Source organism: Lithobates pipiens, unplaced genomic scaffold (genome assembly GCF_037356315.1).
Source record: "Lithobates pipiens isolate NorthernLeopardFrog02 unplaced genomic scaffold, aLitPip1_a1.2 Scaffold_69, whole genome shotgun sequence".
Taxonomy (NCBI): domain Eukaryota; kingdom Metazoa; phylum Chordata; class Amphibia; order Anura; family Ranidae; genus Lithobates; species Lithobates pipiens.
Genome location: NW_027507891.1, coordinates 1,670,981 through 1,692,863, shown reverse-complemented (window position 1 = coordinate 1,692,863; position 21,883 = coordinate 1,670,981). Strand labels below are relative to the sequence as shown.

Here is a 21,883-nt window from a genome sequence, read left to right as displayed (position 1 = left end):
CGGGGTCCTCGTACGTGACTAACTGAAGTATGGGACATGCATTGTTATTCTAAAAGGAGGCATGGAACAGCACAATCCCAGTACAGTCCCGCCATAGTCCCAGCACAGTCCCGCCTTAGTCCCAGATTAGTCCTACCATAGTCCCAGCACAGTCCTACCATTGTCCCAGCACAGTCCCGCCATAGTCCCAGCACAGTCCCACCATAGTCCCAGCACAGTCCCGCCATAGTCCCAGATTAGTCCTACCATAGTCCCAGCACAGTCCTACCATAGTCCCAGCACAGTTTTACCATTGTCCCAGCACAGTCCCGCCATAGTCCCAGTTTAGTCCTACCATAGTCCCAGCACAGTCCCACCATAGTCCCAGATTAGTCCTACCATAGTCCCAGCACAGTCTTACCATCGTCCCAGCCCAGTCCTATCATAGTCCCAGCACAGTCCCGCCATAGTCCCAGCACAGTCTTACCATCGTCCCAGCCCAGTCCCACCATAGTCCCAGCACAGTCCCGCCATAGTCCCAGATTAGTCCTACCATAGTCCCAGCACAGTCTTACCATCGTCCCAGCCCAGTCCTATCATAGTCCCAGCACAGTCCCGCCATAGTCCCAGCACAGTCCCACCATAGTCCCAGCACAGTCCCACCATAGTCCCAGCACAGTCCCACCATAGTCCCAGCACAGTCCCGCCATAGTCCCAGCACAGTCCCACCATATTCCCAGCACAGTCCCACCATATTCCCAGCACAGTCCCGCCATAGTCCCAGATTAGTCCTACCATAGTCCCAGCCCAGTCCTATCATAGTCCCAGCACAGTCCCACCATAGTCCCAGCACAGCTCAGTGATTCATATAATAAGGCACGGGATTGATTGTCCACAATAACTTTATTTATAGAAGCATCGTCTGATCGATCGCCTTGTCAATAAACATATCAATACAAAAATAATAATTTAATTTAAAGGTCCGGAGACACATGAGGCAGTTCATAAGGGAAGAGTTCATCTGAGATGTTCAGGTTTAGGAAATTGGTCAGCAGACATTCGATGTAAGTACATGGAAGGTGAGGAGACATTTTCCAGCATGCGGCTGACTTCCTGTCTAGTGACACCCCCCCCCCCCCCGGGAGAATGCTGACCGTCCTTGCTGACCCAAAATGACTGAACACTCCACTGGTGCCAGTGTGGGATCTATACACTCGTCTATTCTTTGTCATGAAGTCATTCAAGTTTATTTTGTCATTAAAGTGTCCCCAAAACTGGAATCCTTTATTTGTTAGTTTTGGGTGGAGTGGTTCAGGGTTAGGATCCCTGTCAGGACCTTATTACTGTGTCCCCCATTGGAAGATTTACTCTCTATGGTCACCAGAACAGGAATAGAGGGGACATCACCAATGGGTACACTAGCTCTGGTGACAACAAAGAGGGAACTTCCTCCACCTTTGAGAGATTTCCTCTTACTTCCTGTTGAGTCTACAGGACAGAAGTGTAGTACTAGTAGTAGTAGTAATAGTAGTGGTAGTAGTTGGTCACATTCATCTGGACTAATGTTGAAGATCCTTCGGAAAGTCGCTTCTTCACTTCTGATAGGTGTCAGAAAAATCCCCCAACATCCATTCCCAACATCATATCCACACAGGGAGCACAAACACCTCCATGAAATGTGTCAAGGCAGATGTCGATTGTTCAAGAACAGGGTGCGAAGTTTGCAAGTCTCTGAGCCTCCCCGTTCTATTTTCATCATCCAATCCTTGGTATCAGGAAGTCTGTATAGGTGTTAATTCTTCTACTGCCATGATTGAAGCTGTGAATTTATGTCAGTTTGCTGGGGTAGAGATGTTAAAGTGGCAGAACAGGGAGCTTCCCGAACTTTCACACCTCCTGCCCTGTTCTTTGACAATCAACATCTGCCTTAACACATTACAACTGAAGAATTGACTTGGAGAAACTATGAAAAGTCTTGAACATTAAAGAATAAGTCCAGTTAGATGTAATCAACTACTACCAGATATACCATGACATGGATCCATGAGACCAACTACTACCAGATATACCATGACGTGGATCCATGAGACCAACTACTACCAGATATACCATGACCTGGATCCATGAGACCAATTACTACTAGATATAGCATGACATGGATCCATGAGACCAACTACTACCAGATATACCATGACCTGGATCCATGAGACCAACTACTACTAGATATACCATGACCTGGATCCATGAGACCAACTACTACTAGATATACCATGACCTGGATCCATGAGACCAACTACTACCAGATATACCATGACCTGGATCCATGAGACCAACAACTACTAGATATACTATGGCCTGGATTCATAAGATCAACTACTACTAGATCTATCATGACTTGGATCCATGAGACCAACTACTACTAGATCTACCCTGACCTGGATACCTGATACCAACTACTACTAGATATACTATGGCCTGGATTCATAAGATCAACTACTACTAGATCTATCATGACCTGGATCCATGAGACCAACTACTACTAGATCTACCATGACCTGGATTTCTGAGACCACCTAATACTAGATATACCATGACCTGGATTCATGAGACCAACTACTACTAGATCTACCCTGACCTGGATCCATGAGACCAACACCTACTAGATATACTATGGCCTGGATACCTGATATCAACTACTACTAGATATACTATGGCCTGGATTCATAAGATCAACCACTACTAGATCTATCATGACTTGGGTCCATGAGACCAACTACTACTAGATCTACCTTGACCTGGATACCTGATACCAACTACTACTAGATATACTATGGCCTGGATTCATACGATCAACTACTACTAGATAGTCCTTGACCTGGATCCATGAGACCAACTACTACTAGATCTACCATGACCTGGATTCATGAGACCACCTAATACTAGATCTACCATGACCTGGATCCATGAGACCAACTACTACTAGATCTACCATGACCTGGATCCATGAGACCAACTACTACTAGATGAATGAATGAATGAAATAATTGTATATGCACGATGCAAACTGAATCGCCTCTAGGCGCTGATATATATATACTATGGTCTGGATTCATGAGACCAACTACAACTAGATATACCATGACCTGGGTCTATGAGACCAACTACTACTAGATCTACCATGACCTGGATCCATGAGACCAACTACTAATAAATCTACCATGACCTGGATTCAGGAAAACATTTAGGACAGGAAGTGAAGGGAAATCTGTACAGTACAACAAAGATGAAGAAAAAACTGACATTATAACCCGTCCCGTTTGGATTTGGATATGCAGTAACTTAGGTCCATATTTCCAGAGTATTCTCTCTTCTTATGACAGTCATAAATGTGAAAACAAAGGAAATGTTTGACACAAAATCCCACCATCATGGGTCAGAAGTCGATAAAGAAATGGATGTTGAGATGGTAGATGTGAAGATGGGGGCCTCGATTGGGGGTTTTATTGCACTGATACACTATATACACATATTATAGACAGAAAATACAATAAATATCAGACTTCTTAGTATTCCAGTAATATGGAAATAAATCACCGCAGACCACGGCCTGGCAAGGGCCATATTGTACTGAAGCATGCTGGGTAAGCAAGAAAAGCAAATTCATCTCCTTTTATATACTCAGATACATTTGTAGAGATATTCCTATTCTATGAATTATCTGCCATCCTTCTTTATATTAATGTCGGTGTCAACCGAATCACTAAAATCTCATCATATCCTTTCCATAGTATTGCCATTTTAAAAGTAGTTTGTGAATCTTTTTAAATCTGAAGCTTTCCTTAAAATAATCCCTGGTGATCCTGCCATGGAGGTCCTTGTTCAGGCACTTCCTGTTATAGGGTGACAACACTTTTTACCTGTCTCACAAATGTGCTCCTACATTGTCACCTTTTCACAAGGCCGTGAGAGAAGAGGTTGCAGAAGACCAGCAGTGGGAGCAGGGCCGGGACAAGGGGTGGGCCGGAGGGGCAGCTGCCCTGCGTACAATGGTTTATTGAAGGGATGGGGAGGCCCTGACCCTAACCCTAAGGTAAGGGAGGGGGTCACGGTTTGGCATCTTTGCCCTTGGCGCTGGATGACCTTGTCCCGGCACTGAGTGGGAGGATACAAAAAAAGATTTAAAAAAGTTGGAAACATTCATTTATAGAAACCAGCCTGGTAATGCACAATTTTACAGCAAACTAAACATCATCCAGTTGGGTTTTCATCTATTTTAACTTTTGTTTTTTTGAATTTATCAGGCACTTTGTGGTGTTCATACCTCTGGCCTGTAGATGGCGCTGTTTACAGCTATTACATGTTTGGTGCTTTCTATACTCTGTACAGGTTAGTTCCAGTTCCTGTTTTATGGATGGCTGAACTTGTTATGAAAGTGTCTATAACTGCCCAGGACACACATTTCCATAGGTGGCTTCCACTGAGGCACCACAGCAGACGGTGGTACGTGGCAGGCCAACGGTGGGGGTTGTGGACACATTATTGGTCCATTGATGGTGACATTTTCCTTTCCTCTGAAAAGATGAGACATAAAATAGAGAAGGGATACAGAAAGTGCAAAAGTCAAACGCTGCATCAGAATCATCAGACGCTGCGGGAGCCAATCAGCGCAATGCAGAGTTCATCGATGTGCAGTGACCTCCAGGGGGAGCAATTCTCCAGAATGAGGTCCGATTCCTGAACCCCGTGAAGATATCTCTACAAAGCCTCCTCCAGCATGAAAGGTTGGAGAGCTGCTGGTGTGTTCCTAAAACAATACAACTGAGGCCAGGAATCCACTGAGCCGCAGATTTCCAGTTTTCAGAGAAAAAAATTTTCCCTGGAATTTTGAAAAGACAATTTGTAGAGTGTAAGCTCTCAGGACCAGGCAAACCACCCCCCCCCCCCCCCCCCAACACCACCACTCTTGTATTGTATTGTATTGTAACTCTACTGTCTTAGTTTATATTGTAAATTGCTGAGTAAACAGTTGGCGATCTATAAATCCTGATCCTGTCCATCGCTGCTCCTTGAAGACCCACCAATCCCACCCGCCGCTTTTCTTTTGAGTTGAATTATAGTTAGCGCCATTCAGCCCACTTCCTGTGAGCCCAGGTTCTCCTGGGGTGGACCCCAAGACATTACATGACTAACCCTTTCCAGAAGACCCCAGGGGAAGGGAAGATAAAAAAGTGATGGGGGGGGGGGGGGGTTTGCTTTAGTATAATCCAAAGTATATACAGGATGAGGAGCTAACCCCCCATTATTAATGCCCAGTGCTGAGCATGAAGTCTTATTACTCACTTTAGTGAGGTGCCCCCCTTACACCAAAGTGACCCTAAAAAAGGAGGAGATCCCCAGGAGAATCCTGTATGTAGCAGGCAGTAAGAGGCGCACTCCAATGGTTTTAGAGTCCAGAGTGATCCTCTATTAGATAACAAATAGGAAAACAGAGCCAACAAACTTCTGGGGTTCACACCCTCCCCCTTTATCTGGGCTTTTATTTTGTGTAGCTTCAAAAACTGCCAGATCTGTGGGGATCAGAAAATTAGAAATACGTCATTCAAAAATAACTGCAGCAATAAGCCCCGGTAGGGAGGGGGGAACCCTGGAAACATGTTGGGTCTTTGTTGTTTGAAAAGACCCATCTGGACTGTCACTCCTTTGGTGGGGGGCCAATATTACTTTCTACATATCTTAATATAATCCAGCGAAGCAAGATTCGTCATGCATTTGGCTGAGTCTGCAACCCCCTCTTATGCTTCAGTGTGTGTAAGGGGACCTGGGAGCTTCCACCAATTCTGGGGCATTTTCCTGCTGACCACAGATTATCCCCCCTCCCCCCCCCCCAGGTCTGAAGGACAGTGAACTGGTCCTTTCTTTAAGTTGGAGGACCCCGGCATTAGATTATATTTTCAGGATCAGTAAGCGATGGGAATTAGATGATGGGGACGTCTCTCTGCACAACATCAATACTGAGATGAAAATGAGAACTATCCAGCAGGTAGGATGTTCACCCCAAAAGTGATACATGATCTACAGGTGGAGCCTGGTGGGCAGCCCCATGGCTTCTTCTAAATGGTTTAACTACTTAAGTTCCTATCACGGCTTTGCTCCTAAACGTTTTGGAAGCCAGCAGGTGGGCTTCCTCCAGGGCTGCGGAGTGTAGATTGGGGTGGGGCATGGATTAGGGTGGAGTGTAGATTGGGGTACACTGTGGGTGAAGTATGGATTGGGGTGGAGCATAGAGTGTGGTGGAGTATGGATTGGGGTGGAGTATGGATTGGGGTGGGGCATAGATTTGGGTAAAGTATGGATTGGGGTGGAGCATAGATTTGGGTGAAAGATGGATTGGGGTGGAGCATAGATTTGGGTGAAAGATGGATTGGGGTGGAGCATAGATTTGGGTGGAGTATGGTTTGGGGTGGAGCATTGATTGGAGTGGAGCATGGATTGGGGTGGAGCATAGATTGGGGTGGAGCATGGATTGGAGTATGGATTGGGGTGGAGCATAGATTTGGGTGGAGCATGGATTGGGGTGGAGCATGGATTTGGGTGGAGCATGGATTTGGGTGGATCATAGATTTGGGTGAACTGAATTATGGATTGGGGTGGAGCATGGGTTTGGGTGAAATATGGATTGGGGTGAAGCATGGATTTTGGTGAAGTATGGATTGGGGTGGAGCATAGATTTGGGTGGAGTAGGGATTGGGGTGGAGCATGGATTGGGATGAAGCATGGATTGGGGTGGAGCATAGATTTTGGTGGAGCACGGATTGAGGTGGAGCATGGATTGAGGTGGAGCATGGATTTGGGTGGAGCATGGATTGGGGTGAAGTATGGATTGGGGTGAAGCATATAATTGGGTGGAGCATGGATTGGGGTGGAGCACGGATTGGGGTGGAGCACGGATTGGGGTGGAGCACGGATTGGGGTGGAGCATATATTTGGGTGGAGCACGGATTGGGGTGGAGCACGGATTGGGGTGGAGCACAGATTGGGGTGGAGCACAGATTGGGGTGGAGCACGGATTGGGGTGGAGCACGGATTGGGGTGGAGCACGGATTGGGGTGGAGCACGGATTGGGGTGGAGCACAGATTGGGGTGGAGCACAGATTGGGGTGGAGCACAGATTGGGGTGGAGCATGGATTCTGACCTCCTATATATCTATAGACTCTTTAGGGATTACTGCACATGGTTGCTCTCTGCATCCCGCACTCTAATGATCTCATTGCTCTTTGGTCTAATGGGCGGCGTTGTCCTTGCTGCAGGCGACACACAAGGGTTGGCCCCGGTCTGGCATGTAGGGGCGCTCGGTCAGTGTTTGCTCGCAGACTGGGCAGGAAAAATGTTCTTTGTGCCAAGACTTTCCATCGAGCTGCCGGTAGTCTTCTGAGAATATAATCTGGAGGGTAAAAGAGAGCAGAAAGACGTCAGTAATGGATTCACAATTCCTTTCTCTTCTATGCTTTATCTGTCACTCGTCACATGGAGCCAAGTGGTGGAAGGTCACCAAACTTCAGTGATCTGAATGTATGTTGTGTACACTGAGAGGCTGGGAGACAGAGCACCATGTCAGACCTGTGATAAAATAATCCAATGGGAGGGGGATGGAGAAGGTGAGAAGGAACCAATGGTTGAGCCTGATGGCCTAGGTTTGGCAGCTTTCCACAAAGCGGGGAACCCCAGAGAAATGGGGACCACCTAACCGGAAAAATCCCAGCATAAAAATGTCAAAAAAGTTCAAACAATTGTCTCAAGAGGGTCAAACAAATGCATCCAGCATGTTTCAGAGTCTAACCATCCCCCTTCACGACGCGTTTCACTGGATTCAAAGTTCCTTCATAGAAGTTTTATTTCCTGCAGAAGAACCCAAAGTTCCCGGAATGAGAGAGGACCTCATTATTGGAACAATCACATTTAAAGCCCTGATGAAGGGGGTTGTTGGCCCCTGAACCCCACCTCCCAACTTTCTGAGATGGGAATGAGGGACACCTATCATCAAAAGTATGCAGACATAGGACACACCCCTTGCCACGCCCCTTTCAAGGAGAATAGTACAAAAAAAAGATCGATTAAATCCACAAGTGATTTGTTTTACTGCTTCTATTCCTTTATATTGGCGTTTGGAATTTACAAATACAGCAATTTAGAAATCAGATAAAGGTTTAGCTCTGAGAAACACTTTTGAAAGATAAAAAGTGCATTTTATATACAATTATAGAGATCAGAGCGACATGAGGGAAAAATGAGGGGGACAGAGGGACAGCCCCTGGAAATGAGGGACAGTTGGGAGCGATGCCTGAACCGCGTCGGGTTCCATTTGTTCCCTATTGGTGCTCCTGTTACTATCAGAATTTGGGGCTCTTGAGATGATTGGCAGTTATTTTACAATGTGACACTTCCGGGGACGACTGAAAACATGGCAAGCGGTGAGAATCGGGAATTCTACATTTCCTCACTTTCCCTGTTTTCACCTCTTTTGTGCCTTTAAAGTGGATCTTCAGTCATTTTTCATCTTCCCATCTATAAATCTTTGTTGTTGTTTTATCTTTGGATAGTAAAACATTTTTTTCTGCCAGTAAATCCCTTATACAGCCCACTTCCTGTTTCCTGTCTGGTCAGTAGTCTAGGCTTATGACATCATGTCTCTCTCTCTCCTGAGAGTTTGTCAGGAAGGGAGGACCAATGAGAGCTGCAGAGCTGGAAGTGTGTGTCTGTGTAAATCCAGGAAGTAAACTGTTAAATTTGGTGGAGGGAGATTTCTGCAGCATATTTGGCAGGTACAGAATCACAGTATATATAAAATAATATGCAAAGTGCTTGGAGGGAAGCTTCAGAATGGCAAAGATGTTTTACAAATTATGTGAAAAGTTTGCTAAAAAAAAAATTGACCAGTTACTTTCCCACCCTCCCTGCAGGTCACAGCCCTCTCCACTGGAAATGTTTGATTGCTGGCTGTGCTGACCCAGCTCCTCCACCCTTCCTCTCATCTTCCTACTGGGGGAGAAGCAAATGGAGGAATATTTGGTGTCACTTTAGTGTGCTGAGATCACAATGTACAGAGCCAATCTGAGTGGCTCTGTACATCAGAAAGCCCTTCCCTTCCTCTCACAATGCAGGAAAGAAGAATAAATCAGTCATGTGATCATTGTGAAGCTTTTCACCTCCCATCCCCCATCTGATTTCCAGCCTGTCTCTGGTGACCGTATATTAACCCCTCACCTCCCCGGTCTCGTTGATTTGTATTAAGTTGCACCTCTAACTGAGCTCCATTTTTTAACCCCTTCAGTGTCGGTACGTCTCTTTCAAAAATAAGATCGGCTTGGGGTGCCGACTTTGTGAAGAGAGATCGTTTTTCGGGACTTACTGGAACTTTTATTCGATTTGTTTTACAACAGAAAGTTAGGGAAACTGATGTTTTGGTTAATTTCCTTTATATAGAAAAACTTCAGCGGTTATTAAATGCCACCAAAAAAAAAAGTTGTACCCATCACCAACAATGGTATAAAATAATCTGAGGGAAGTTTATATTGAAGGGGGTAATTGTCAGTCAAAGTATCACAGTATTTATATAAACGTATATGTTGTCGGGGGATGGTAAATAGCGTTTGTCTTGTGGTAGCTCCACCTACCTCATCACAGCCGGCGCAGCGCGGTCGCTCGCTCTCACAGTAGTGCCGCCCACACCAGAGGCGATCGTTCTTCCAGAAATGGATGAGGTTCACCAGGGGCTCTCTGCAATGGGAGCAGATGAAGCAGGCCGGGTGCCATTGCTTCTTTGTGCCGGCGCGGTCAGAGCGGACGGCCGGAGCGTCTCCCGGCAACAACTGCTGACACAACTCACAAAGCTGGGAGACAGAAGAGACAAAGACAGTCAGAGCAGGGGCCCAGGGGTTCAGGAATCTGGGGGCTCGGTGATCAGGAGGCCCCCGGGGGACTGGGTGATATGGGGGCCAGGGGCTCTAGGTGATCCCGTGCAGTGTCCCCTCACGTGCAGTGTCCCCTCCAGCGCAGTGTCCTCTCATGCGCAGTGTCCCCTCCAGCGCAGTATCCCCTCACGTGCAGTGTCCCCTTCCGCGCAGTGTCCTCTCCTGTGCAGTGTCCTCTCCTGTGCAGTGTCCCCTCCCGCGCACTGTCCCCTCCCGCGCAGTGTCCTCTCCAGTGTCCCCTCCAACGCAGTGTCCTCTCACGCACAGTGTCCTCTCCAGTGTCCCCTCCAGCGCAGTGTCCTCTCACGTGCAGTGTTCCCTCCCGCAAAGTGTCCCCTCCCGCGCAGTGTCCTCTCCCGTACAGTGTCCCCTCCAGCGCAGTGTCCCCTCCCGCGCAGTGTCCTCTCCCGTACAGTGTCCCCTCCCGCGCAGTGTCCCCTCCCACGCAGTGTCCCCTCCCGCGCAGTGTCCCCTCCCGCGCAGTGTCCCCTCCCGCACAGTGTCCTCTCCAGTGTCCCCTCCAACGCAGTGTCCTCTCACGCGCAGTGTCCTCTCACGCGCAGTGTCCCCTCCCGCGCAGTGTCCCCTCCCGCGAAGTGTCCCCTCCCGTGCAGTGTCCCCTCCCGTGCAGTGTCCTCTCCCGTACAGTGTCCCCTCCAGCGCAGTGTCCTCTCATGCGCAGTGTCCCCTCCCGCGCAGTGTCCCCTCCCGCGCAATGTCCTCTCCAGTGTCCCCTCCAACGCAGTGTCCTCTCACGCGCAGTGTCCTCTCCAGTGTCCCCTCCAGCGCAGTGTCCTCTCACGTGCAGTGTTCCCTCCCGCAAAGTGTCCCCTCCCACGCAGTGTCCTCTCCCGTACAGTGTCCCCTCCCGCGCAGTGTCCCCTCCCGCGCAGTGTCCCCTCCCGTGCAGTGTCCTCTTCAGTGTCCCCTCCAACGCAGTGTCCTCTCATGCGCAGTGTTCCCTCCCGCGAAGTGTCCCCTCCCGCGCAGTGTCCTCTCCCGTGCAGTGTCCTCTCCCGTGCAGTGTCCCCTCCCGCGCAGTGTCCTCTCCCGTACAGTGTCCCCTCCCACGCAGTGTCCTCTCCCGTACAGTGTCCCCTCCCGCGCAGTGTCCCCTCCCGCGCAGTGTCCCCTCCCGCGCAGTGTCCCCTCCCGCGCAGTGTCCTCTTCAGTGTCCCCTCCAACGCAGTGTCCTCTCATGCGCAGTGTTCCCTCCCGCGAAGTGTCCCCTCCCGCGCAGTGTCCCCTCCCGCGCAGTGTCCTCTCCCGTGCAGTGTCCCCTCACGCGCAGTGTCCCCTCCCGCGCAGTGTCCCCTCCCGCGCAGTGTCCCCTCACGCGCAGTCTCCCCTCCCGCGCAGTCTCCCCTCCCGCGCAGTCTCCCCTCCCGCGCAGTCTCCCCTCCCGCGCAGTGTCCTCTCCCACCACATTTCGCAGCCCTCAGGACTTTAAATTTTTGAATTCTCATTTTCCCTTCCCCCACCCATATTAGGACTGTCTGGCACTGGCGGTATTTCCTCCATTGTTGCCTTTTGTAGCATTTCCAGGATCTCCATTGCAGATTGATGTGAATAGTCCGGATGTTTTGTTTGTCCTCAGACAACATTGTCTATGGCTGGTAATGGTGGAGGATGGATGATTTTATGGCTGGCGAATGGTGGAGGATGGAAGATTTTATGGCTGGTGAATGGTGGAGGATGGAAGATTTTATGGCTGGTGAATGGTGGAGGATGGAAGATTTTATGGCTGGTGAATGGTGGAGGATGGAAGATTTTATGGCTGGTGAATGGTGGAAGATCAATGATTTTATGGCTGGTGAATGGTGGAGGATGGATGATTTTATGGCTGGTGAATGGTGGAGGATGGATGATTTTATGGCTGGTGAATGGTGGAGGATGGAAGATTTTATGGCTGGTGAATGGTGGAGGATGGAAGATTTTATGGCTGGTGAATGGTGGAGGATGGAAGATTTTATGGCTGGTGAATGGTGGAGGATGGAAGATTTTATGGCTGGTGAATGGTGGAAGATCAATGATTTTATGGCTGGTGAATGGTGGGGGATGGATGATTTTATGGATGGTGAATGGTGGAGGATGGATGATTTTATGGCTGGTGAATGGTGGGGGGTGGATAATTTTATGGATGGTGAATGGTGGAGGATGGATGATTTTATGGATGGTGAATGGTGGAGGATGGATGATTTTATGGATGGTGAATGGTGGGGGATGGATAATTTTATGGATGGTGAATGGTGGGGGATGGATGATTTTATGGATGGTGAATGGTGGAAGATGGATGATTTTATGGATGGTGAATGTTGGAGGATGGAAGATTTTATGTTGCCTTGGCCGGGTTCACACCACAGCGATGCGGGAACGCCGCGAATCCGCTGCGTTTTCCCGCATCGCACACCTACCGCCGGCAGTTCACACTGCCCTATGCGGACGGCTGGGAGTGTCAATGATATGTTAATGACACCCCCAGATCCATCCGCATATCGCAGTGCGATCTGCAGACTCGCACAGAAATCGGATCGCATGGTGTGAACCCCCATGCGATCCGATTCTGTTGCGGACCAAAAAAAGGGTCCTGTGCGAGTTTGCTGCGGGAGCGATGCGAATTCAGCCATACTATCTGTATGGCTGAACTCGCATCGCTACGGAGATCGGATGTGATTTGCACTGCAGTGCGGGTGCGAATCACATCCGGATCTCCCCCCGCAGCAGTGTGAACCCGGCCTTAAGGTAACTGATAGCTTCAGGTGGAGTTGACCTTTAGCTTGGCTCTCGGTGCCTCTGCCCCTCCCACAGGCCATAATGGTGATGTCACTCCCAGCTGGAACCCCCACTATTATGTACAATCCATTGGGTGGGGGGTGGGGTGACACAAATGAGTAGGACTTTCAGAGTGTTTTTGGATGGGTGAAAACCTGCTGGTTCTCATTGTGCGGGACCTCCCCCTTTGGATGTACACAGATAGATTTGTAGTTTGGTGCACTTACATGGTCCGTCTTCCCATTACACTCCTCGCTTCCATTTGTAGTCTTCTCTGCATTGGGGTTTTCTTCTTCCACCTTCATGCTGCCAGGTAGCAGCACCTCCCCCACACCCATGGCATTCTCTTTATATTGTTTCACAAATGTGGTCATAGCTGCTTTCTCACCCTCAGCCAAACCTCGGCAGTGGGCGGGGTCATAGTCATATGGAGGAAGCTGTCTCAACAGCTGAATGCGGCGGTGATGAGCGCCCTCCGTGCCGGCCAGGGGCTGCAACCTTTTGGGGATTAGTTCCATGTAACGCATGGCCTGAGGAAAGAAGAGTTGCATCATCACCACCATCATCACCATGACTGTCATCATCACTATGCCTATCATCACCATCATCACCACTATGCCCATCATCACCATGTCCATCATTACCACCGTCATCATCACTATGCCTATCATCTCCATCATCATCACCACCATCATCATCACCTCCCTCGTCACTATGCCTATCACCACCATGACCGTCATCATCACTATGCCCATCATCATCGTCACTATGCCTATCATCACAACCGTCATCATCACTATGCCCATCATCACGATGACCGTCATCATCACTATGCCCATCATCATCATCATCACTATACCTATCATCACAATGTCCATCCTCACCACCGTCATCATCACTATGTGTATCATCACCATGTCCTTCATCATCATCACCACTGTTATCATCACTATGCCCATCATCACCATGACTGTCATCACTATGATCGTCATCATCACCACCCTCATCACTATTCCTATCAACACCATGACCGTCATCATCACTATACCCATCATCATCACCACTATGCCTATCATCACCATGTCATCACTCCCATCATCACTATGTCCATCATCACCATCACCTTCATCATCACTATGCCTATCACAACTATCATTACTATCATCATCATCATCACCACCACCGTCATGATTGCTTTGCCCATCAACCTCATCACCACTACCATAATCATCACCATAATCACCATCATCATCACCATAATCACCATCATCATCACCATCATCATGATGATTATCATCATCACCACCCCCATCATCACCATAACCACCATTATTACTATCATCTCCATCTTCGCCACCACCATCACCTTCATCATCATCATCCTCATCATCACCATAGCAACAGTTCAGCTGACAAATCAGATCATTTTCTTCAGCTTCAAAAGAAATGTGACTGTTCACTATGAGCTGATACTCAACTTTTACTCCAGTATTTGTAAATCAGCCCAATATGTTCTCTCTTCTCTCCTTCCATCATCTTTTTTCTCTTTCTCTCTCTTCCCCTCCTCCCTCTCCCCCTCACCCCTCCTATCTCTCCCCCTTTCTCCCCCCCTCGCTCACCCCCCTCTCTCTCTCCCCTCCCCCTATCCCCCCTCACTCCCCCCTCCTCTCTCTCCCCCCTCCTCTCTCTCCCCCTCCTCTCCCCCCACTCTCTCTCTGCCCCCCTTCTTCCCCATAGACTCGATCATCCCATCCACTAGTCTCATTCTGCTCCTCCTCGTATATCGGATGTATTTACCAGTTTCTGGCTAATCCCCGGAGGGGCCCATTCATAGGTTACGGTGACAAAGGTCGGGTCTTTACGAGAGGTGATGGGGTTGGTGATGATCATGCGGTTCCTCTTGTAGACGCGGAGCCCATCTCTGCCCTTGACGCGGGCGGTCAGTCCTGAATAGGCGGTGTCAGAGAGCAACTGCCCAATCCGGTGATCTTCCTCCACTTCAGTGGACAGAATATGTTCCTCACGTAGGCAGTGGCAGAGCTCACAGGATTTCCTATGTAACACAAAGTATAAAAGTCAGATTTGATACTTGATCAGGATCCAAGATCTCCATGTAACGAGTGAAAACTTTTGAGTGTCATTGCTGGCTCCAGCATTAAACATGATTTGTTTATAAACAAAGGGAGTTTTGGTAGGGTCAGTGGCAGGGCCGTCTTTAATATTGATTGGGCCCTGGGCAAAACTTTTCTTGCCCCCCCCCCCCCCCCCCATGCAGTTTTGCTCTCCACATGCTCTGAGACATACAATAAATAGCAGCTAGACTCAAAATCAGTTTACTAAACCAGATCAGGCAGCTATTGTGATTGGTTGCCAGATGTTGCAGTGTATCATTACCACTCACTGACTGGTTGCTAGAGTTTACAACACACATTACAGCTCACTGATTAGTTGCTAGAGGTTACAGCACATGATTTCTGCTTGTTGATTGGTTGCTAGAGATTACTGTGGATATGACCTCGGGGGGGGGGGGGGGGGGCATGATATACATATCATGCCCTCCTGAGGGGGGGCATGATATCCCCTATTTACATATGAATTCCCCCATTATTTACATATGAATGCCGGCAATTTACATGTAAACACAGGGTCTGCAGGTGAGTCAGTTTTACACAACAATAGGGCAGAGCTGGTCAGCATTACTTGCAGCACTTCACACTGAGATATTGGGACTCAGCACAGGACTAAAACCTCAAGGGATGAGGGAATTTAAACCAGTTTAGATTACAAGTATGAGGCAGCTGCTTTGGGCCCCACAACAATGACAGGGCCCAGGACAACTGCCCCTTTTGCCCTGCCTTAAAAACGGCCCTGGTCAGTGGTGGGGTTAGTGTTAGTGGTAGGGTCCGTGTCAGTGGTGGGGTCAGGGTCAGTGGTGGGGTCAGGGTCAATGTCAGTGATGGAGTCAGTGGTAGGGTATGGGCCATTGATAGGGTCAGTGTCAGTGGTGGGGTCACAAAGGGTTAATCTGGTATGTCCACCATGAATCCATCTCTGACCAATGGCATTCCTGGTCATTGCCGAAGTTCACTCCAACCTGAGGGCCTCATTGTCTGTGTGCCATGAGATGGTATACAGATTGTATTGTATAATTTGCTATACAGATTGTATCCATTTGCAGACTTCTACACGCTACACACGCATCATTGTACACAGGGCGTGTGTGTGTAAAACCTACAGTCCTACTGCCGGGACCCCCCTGTCCCTGTTCTGAGGAATGATGGCTGCATTGCTGAGTACACAGAGAAGGTCCCGGCAATTGGAGCTGTGAAAGAAAATCAGTCTGGCAATGTTTATCAAAAACATCACTCAGAAAGATACAAAGAAACATTGTTACATTTTATATCTTTCTGTTCATTCATCTACAGTTCTACCCTACAGATCAAAGAGATGAACTTCCATCTGCAGATGAAATCAGGCAAAGCAACCCGAAGTCTAAAAAAAAAAATGCCCCTCTGTGTAACCCCTTATTAACCCTGAGTGAACGCTAATTAACGCCTTATTCTCCTTCTCCATTCATTTATATTTGCCTCTATTTTATTAACTAATAATATTTAAACATATTTTGTTTGCTTTGTTCATTAAAATATTTGCACATTTCACACTGAAAAACAAAAACAAAAAAAACACAAAATAGAAAAAAACCGTTTACTTTATTTGTAAATGCTTTGCACCAGAAGTATAATTTTTGTGTCATTTTAAACAGGACACATTACAGAATAAAACACACACTTTTTATGTGCGGTAACTGTGACAGACCCACCCAAGATGGGGGCTTCTGGAGAGGAATAGAAGCAAGCCTCTTACCTACTGACTATGGGCCAGGGAGAGACCAGATCGTTCTCTAATAATGGACCACCACATAATGGACACTGAGAACGAACGTGGTTTGGATTACTACAGATGGGACATAATATTTATCCCCAATATCTCCCAGGAAATATACAAAGACTAGTCCTAGTTTGTTTGTTTCTCAACTATAAATGTTACTTGAAATAGCTGATCACATTGGCCTCTGTACAATGTAGGAGCCGGACAGTCTGCTACTGGTGGTCTCCTGCTATTGTCTGAAGGGGTTCTGTGTTTATACTTATGATAATGTGTATTGTACCTTCTGAGCTTGGAGCCGGCAAGTCTGATCTGCAATGAGAATTCTGAGTCATCCAGGTGGCTAATTAACGTAATGTTTATAGTATGTCAGTTGTTGTAATTATGTTTTTGGTTACAGTTTGTATTGTTAGGGTAATATGATCAGGAGGGGGGATGTCCTCTAATGCCCCGTACACATGATCTGACTATCCGGCGGACTTAGCCTGCTGGACTCTCCAGTGGAGGTCCGCCTGGACTTTCCGAACAAGTGGACTTACCCACACACGAATGGACTTTTCCAGTGGACTAGGTCCGACAGACAACCCGCCAGACTTTTGGCAGGGGTCCGTCGGACTTTCCAAATTTATGGACTTGCCTACACATGGACTAAAGTCCATTCATTTTGAACGTGACTTCAGGTACAACAGGACTAGAGAAGGAAGTCAATCTCGCCTCCTCCATCAGTGAGATTGACACCTTTCTAGCTCTGTTTCCTGGTATGGATTTTACGGGGAATCCCCTATGCCGAAGAAACGGCGTGGGGGTCCCCCCAAAGTCCATACCAGACCCTTACCTGAGAACGCAGCCCGGCTGGTCAGGAAAGGGGGTGGGGAAGAGTGAGCACCCCCCCCCCTGAACCGTACCAGGCCGCACGCCTTCAACATGGGGGAGTGGGTGCTTTGGGGAAGCACCCAACCCCCCAATGCACCTTGTCCCCATGTTGATGAGGACAAAGGCCTCTTCCCGACAACCCTGGCAGTTGGTTGTCGGGGTCTGCGGGTGGGGGGGTTATCGGAATCTGGGAGCCCCCTTTAATAAGGCGACTTAATAAGGTGACTTATATAACCCTTAGTGTACTCTAATCCCTATTTCTCCTTTTCCATTCATTTATATTTGCTTCTGTTTTATTAGGCATAAGGGGCGGGGTCACCGGGGGTGCTGGGACTGTGACATCACCCGGTGACCCTGCCCCTTATGCCTATATAAGTCGCCGCACAACGTGTCCCCTGCATTACAGCAGGGGACACATCCTGTCAACATCGGAAGAAGAGAAGAAGGAAGAAGGAAGGAAGAAGAAAGAAGAAGAAGACGGCGGTGATGATGACGCCGAATGAAAAGACTGAGCCAACGCTAGTAAAAGAGCTGGAAGAAGATAGCGAAGGAGCCCGGCAGAAGAACCTGAGAGCGGAAGAAGAGGTCAGAAAGTGCGGAGAAGTCGGAAGAAGACCCCGAAGTTGGAAGAAGACCCCCAGATGGAGACGAAGGAGAAAGCCGGACTCCTCTGCTAGCAAAATAGCGGCAAAAGAGCAGAAGATAGCGGAGGAGCACGGCAAGAAGACCCCCGAAGCTGCCTAATAAACTACTTTAAAAACCTGTGTTGTGCGTTTTTTTATTGACACTTTTCTCCCCAGGTGAATGGGTAGGGGTACGACGTACCCCATACTCATGTACATAGGGTGGGGGGGCCAGGATCTGGGGGCCCCCTTATTAAAGGGGGCTTCCAGACTCGGATAAGCCCCCTGCCCGCAGACCCTGCGGACCAATGGCAGGGTTGTCGGGAAGAGGCCCTTGTCCTCATCAACATGGGAACAAGGTGCTTTGGGGTGGGGGGCCCTCAGGGCATCCCCCTTCCCCAAAGCACCCACCCCCCATGTTGAGAGCATGCGGCCTGGTGCGGCTCAAGAGGGGGGGGGGCGCTCGGATAAGGGTCTGGTATGGACTTTGGGGGGACCCCCACGCCGTTTTTGCAGCGTAGGGGCTTCCCCTTAAAATTCATACCAGGGGACGGACTAACGGACTTTAGTCTGTGTGTTGGCAAGTCCGTTCATTTGGAAAGTCTGGCAGGCTAGCACACAGACGAGCAGATTGTCCGCTGGAAAGCCGAGTCGGCGGACAATTTTCAGTCAAGTCTTCTTTCAAAGTCCACCGGAGTCCACAATGCTCGAAAAAAGGAAAAACGCGATTTGTTTAGTTTTGTTTGTCTAAAGATTACTAAAATAAATTATTGTTGCCGGACAATATTCATGAGAAGAAAGCTTTGTTTGTACTTAAAAGAACAATATATGTATACGTTGTTATCTTTAGTAACAAAATTATCACCAAATAAACAAGTCCATCTCTGAAATGTAAAATTTGTTCCATAGGCTTGAACTGGTGTGAGAGGTGAAGGGGGTATAATGTAGGTGGGCATACAGATTATATACTGTAGAATAGTATATAGATTGTCTCCATATACTCCTCTAGCACTGACTGGCACACATGCCATACAGAAGCTTTGTACTCCCCTCCCCCCCTCGGGGATGAGATGCCAGTCCTGACCTTTATTCTTATCCAGGAATTCCTGACCCCGGAATCTCGCCTCCATTCTTTACATACATGACTGAATGTCAGGGATAAGCTGGACTTGGAGCTCAGCATTAAAGGGTAACTCCGCCCGTCTGACAAATCTGATTTGATCCAGCAGGCAGAGAAAACGTTATCTCTGGAAATAAATTGTATCACCAATTTAATTTTGGTGGGGGCGTGGCCTCATCAGACTACAGTTGTCTATGGACTGTACATAGGTAGGTTCACCTGGCATAAGAAACGTACCTGTCACATGGCACATCACATGGCCCTAAGTATGCCTGAACTCTGCCCCTCTTTTTCTACCAGCTCTGCCCCTTAGGGCACACAATTAATTCTGGAATATGTTATTGGAAGAAGAATGTGATCTGCTGAATGCGGCGACTTTTCTATTTATTGTCCTGAGTTATGATTTCAAATACAGATTTTTTTTTTTGTGAAAAATGCAGCTTCCGGTTCTCCCAGTTCAGAGCTTTATACTGAGGAGAAAGAGAAGGGGAGTGTCTGACCAGAGAGAGGTGTGTCTGACCAGGGAAGGGGAGTGCCTGACCAGGGAAGGGGAGTGCCTGACCAGGGAAGGGGCGTGCCTGACCAGGGAAGGGGAGTGTCTGACCAGGGAAGGGGAGTGTCTGACCAGGGAAGGGGAGTGTCTGACCAAGGAAGGGGAGTGCCTGACCAGGGAAGGGGAGTGCCTGACCAGGGAAGGGGCGTGTCTGACCAGGGAAGGGGAGTGCCTGACCAGGGAAGGGGAGTGCCTGACCAGGGAAGGGGAGTGCCTGACCAGGTAAGGGGAGTATCTGACCAGGTAAGGGGAGTGTCTGACCAGAGAGATGTGTGTCTGACCAGAGAGAAGCATGTCTGACCAGAGTGTCAGAGGATCAACAGACTGTACTGTCTGTGCTTCCCTGTGCGTCTGCGGGGTAGACCAGCACAGCGGCGCACACGGATGCGCGATGTGGCAGGTTTGCGCATACGGGTGCGCAAAATTAGCAGGTCTGCGTGCACACAGTACGGGCTGACACACGCATATATGCGCGATATGGTACAACATCGTGTGCGCATGCGCACGGCTATGCACACCACCTGATCGTTCTGGCAGGCCTATAAAAGGCAACCATTTGCTCCGTGTCTTTGCTGGTTTGTCTCTTCAGCTCCAGTGTCCCTGTGCCTTGTTTCCTGAGCCTTCCCATTGTGACCCGGATCAGACCTGACTACTCTCTCGGACCTCTCCTGTGACTGACCTCTGGCTTGCCTTCTGGATTTCCCTCTGTACCGTTCCTGTGTTTAACCCCCGGCCTGCCTCCTGGACTTGTCTCTGCCTATTCCCTGTGTTGTGACACCTGGATTACGGACTGACCTTTGTGTATGACCTGGCTTGCTCTCGGACTCTGCTCTAACCTCCCTGGTGTTTGACCCTCGGCCTCCTGCTGTGCTTCACTCCAAGTGTTAGAACCCCTACCGGGCGTTCTCTTCAAACATATCCCAAGGCCATCTGCATGGGCATCTCTTCCTTCAGAATACTTCCTACATACGAGTCACCTGCTGGCAACCCGTGCCCCTTCGTGCCCTGTACCCGCTGTTCCACCTTCAGCGGTACCGTGCACCCAGTTGCAAGGGAAGCCGCTCTCAGCACTTCGGCCCCTGGTGAGTACCTGACAGTACAAACCAGCCATGTCAGAGGCAGACAAAGCTGGCTCACCTTTGGAGGCCCTCTGCCAGCAGGTTGCAGCCCTGTCCCAGGTGGTGCAGTGACTCCAAGACAGCTACTTCTAGATTGAGGGCCGCCTACAGCACTTGGCGGTCTCTCCCAGTCCACCAGATTTTTCACCCTCCACAGCCAGCAGATCTTCCGCTTCGCAAGCCTAAGGCGGTACCACACCGGAGTGGTCATGACCCATCCAGAACCCAGAGTCCCTACTCCTGAGCGCTTTTTGGGCAACCGGAAGAAGTTTAGGGCATTTAAGAATGCATGCCTCCTGTACCTAGCTCTGCAGCCCAGGACCTTCCACTCTGAATCGGTGAAGGTGGGTTTCATCATTTCTCTGCTATCTGATGAGCCACAGTCCTGGGCCCATAACCTCCTGGAACAGAAGAGCCCCCTTCTTGATTCCGTAGAGACTTTCTTTGAAGCTATGTCACAACTGTATGACGATCCCCAGCGCACTGCCATGGCCAAAGCCATCCTGCATTCCCTAACCCAGGGAAAGAGACCAGTAGAGGACTATATTGTGGAGTTTCGGAAATGGTCTGGGGACACTAACTGGAATGAGGCTGCCCTTAGGTATCAATTCCGTCTGGGCCTTTCTGAGACCTTAAAAGATGAATTGGCCCGGGTAGATACCCCCACGTCTTTGGAAGATCTGGTCCAGTTGGCTACCAAACTTAATCGACGTCTTCAGGAGCATCGCTCCGAACGCCTCCAGTCACCTAGACCCACGTGGAACCCCCGGTACCTGCACCTGTTCCAGCTCCCACCTCCTCTACTGATGGCGAACCCATGCAGCTGGGCTTAGTCTGGGCTCCGCTCACCCCTAACGAGAGACTTCATCGGTGTCAAGCCAACCTTTGTCTATACTGAGGTGAAGCGGGCCATTTTCTACGCAGCTTCCCTGTGAGACCCAGTAAGTGCCGACCTCGCGTTGCTGTGAATTTTCAGATTGCGGTTTCCACC

At 49.0% G+C, this 21,883-nt stretch overlaps 1 protein-coding gene across 3 annotated transcripts in view; it reads right to left on the bottom strand.

The window, feature by feature from the left end:
• Positions 1 to 863: 863 nt before the first annotated feature.
• LMCD1 (LIM and cysteine rich domains 1) overlaps positions 864 to 21,883 on the bottom strand; it is a 54,436-nt gene continuing 33,416 nt past the window's right edge. The window contains exons 3-7 of one of the 3 annotated variants that reach the window (XR_013270193.1): positions 14,518 to 14,773; positions 12,948 to 13,250; positions 9,652 to 9,867; positions 3,203 to 7,421; positions 864 to 3,162 (exon numbers count right to left, since the gene is read on the bottom strand). Coding sequence is in view for 1 of the 3 variants with exons in the window: in XM_077467957.1 (XP_077324083.1) it covers positions 7,260 to 7,421; positions 9,652 to 9,867; positions 12,948 to 13,250; positions 14,518 to 14,773 (937 nt within the window). In the remaining 2 variants the exon portion in view is untranslated. Of the gene's footprint in view, positions 7,422 to 9,651; positions 9,868 to 12,947; positions 13,251 to 14,517; positions 14,774 to 21,883 lie in introns of all 3 variants that reach the window. The other 2 variants (XR_013270194.1, XM_077467957.1) reach the window with 2 other exon arrangements.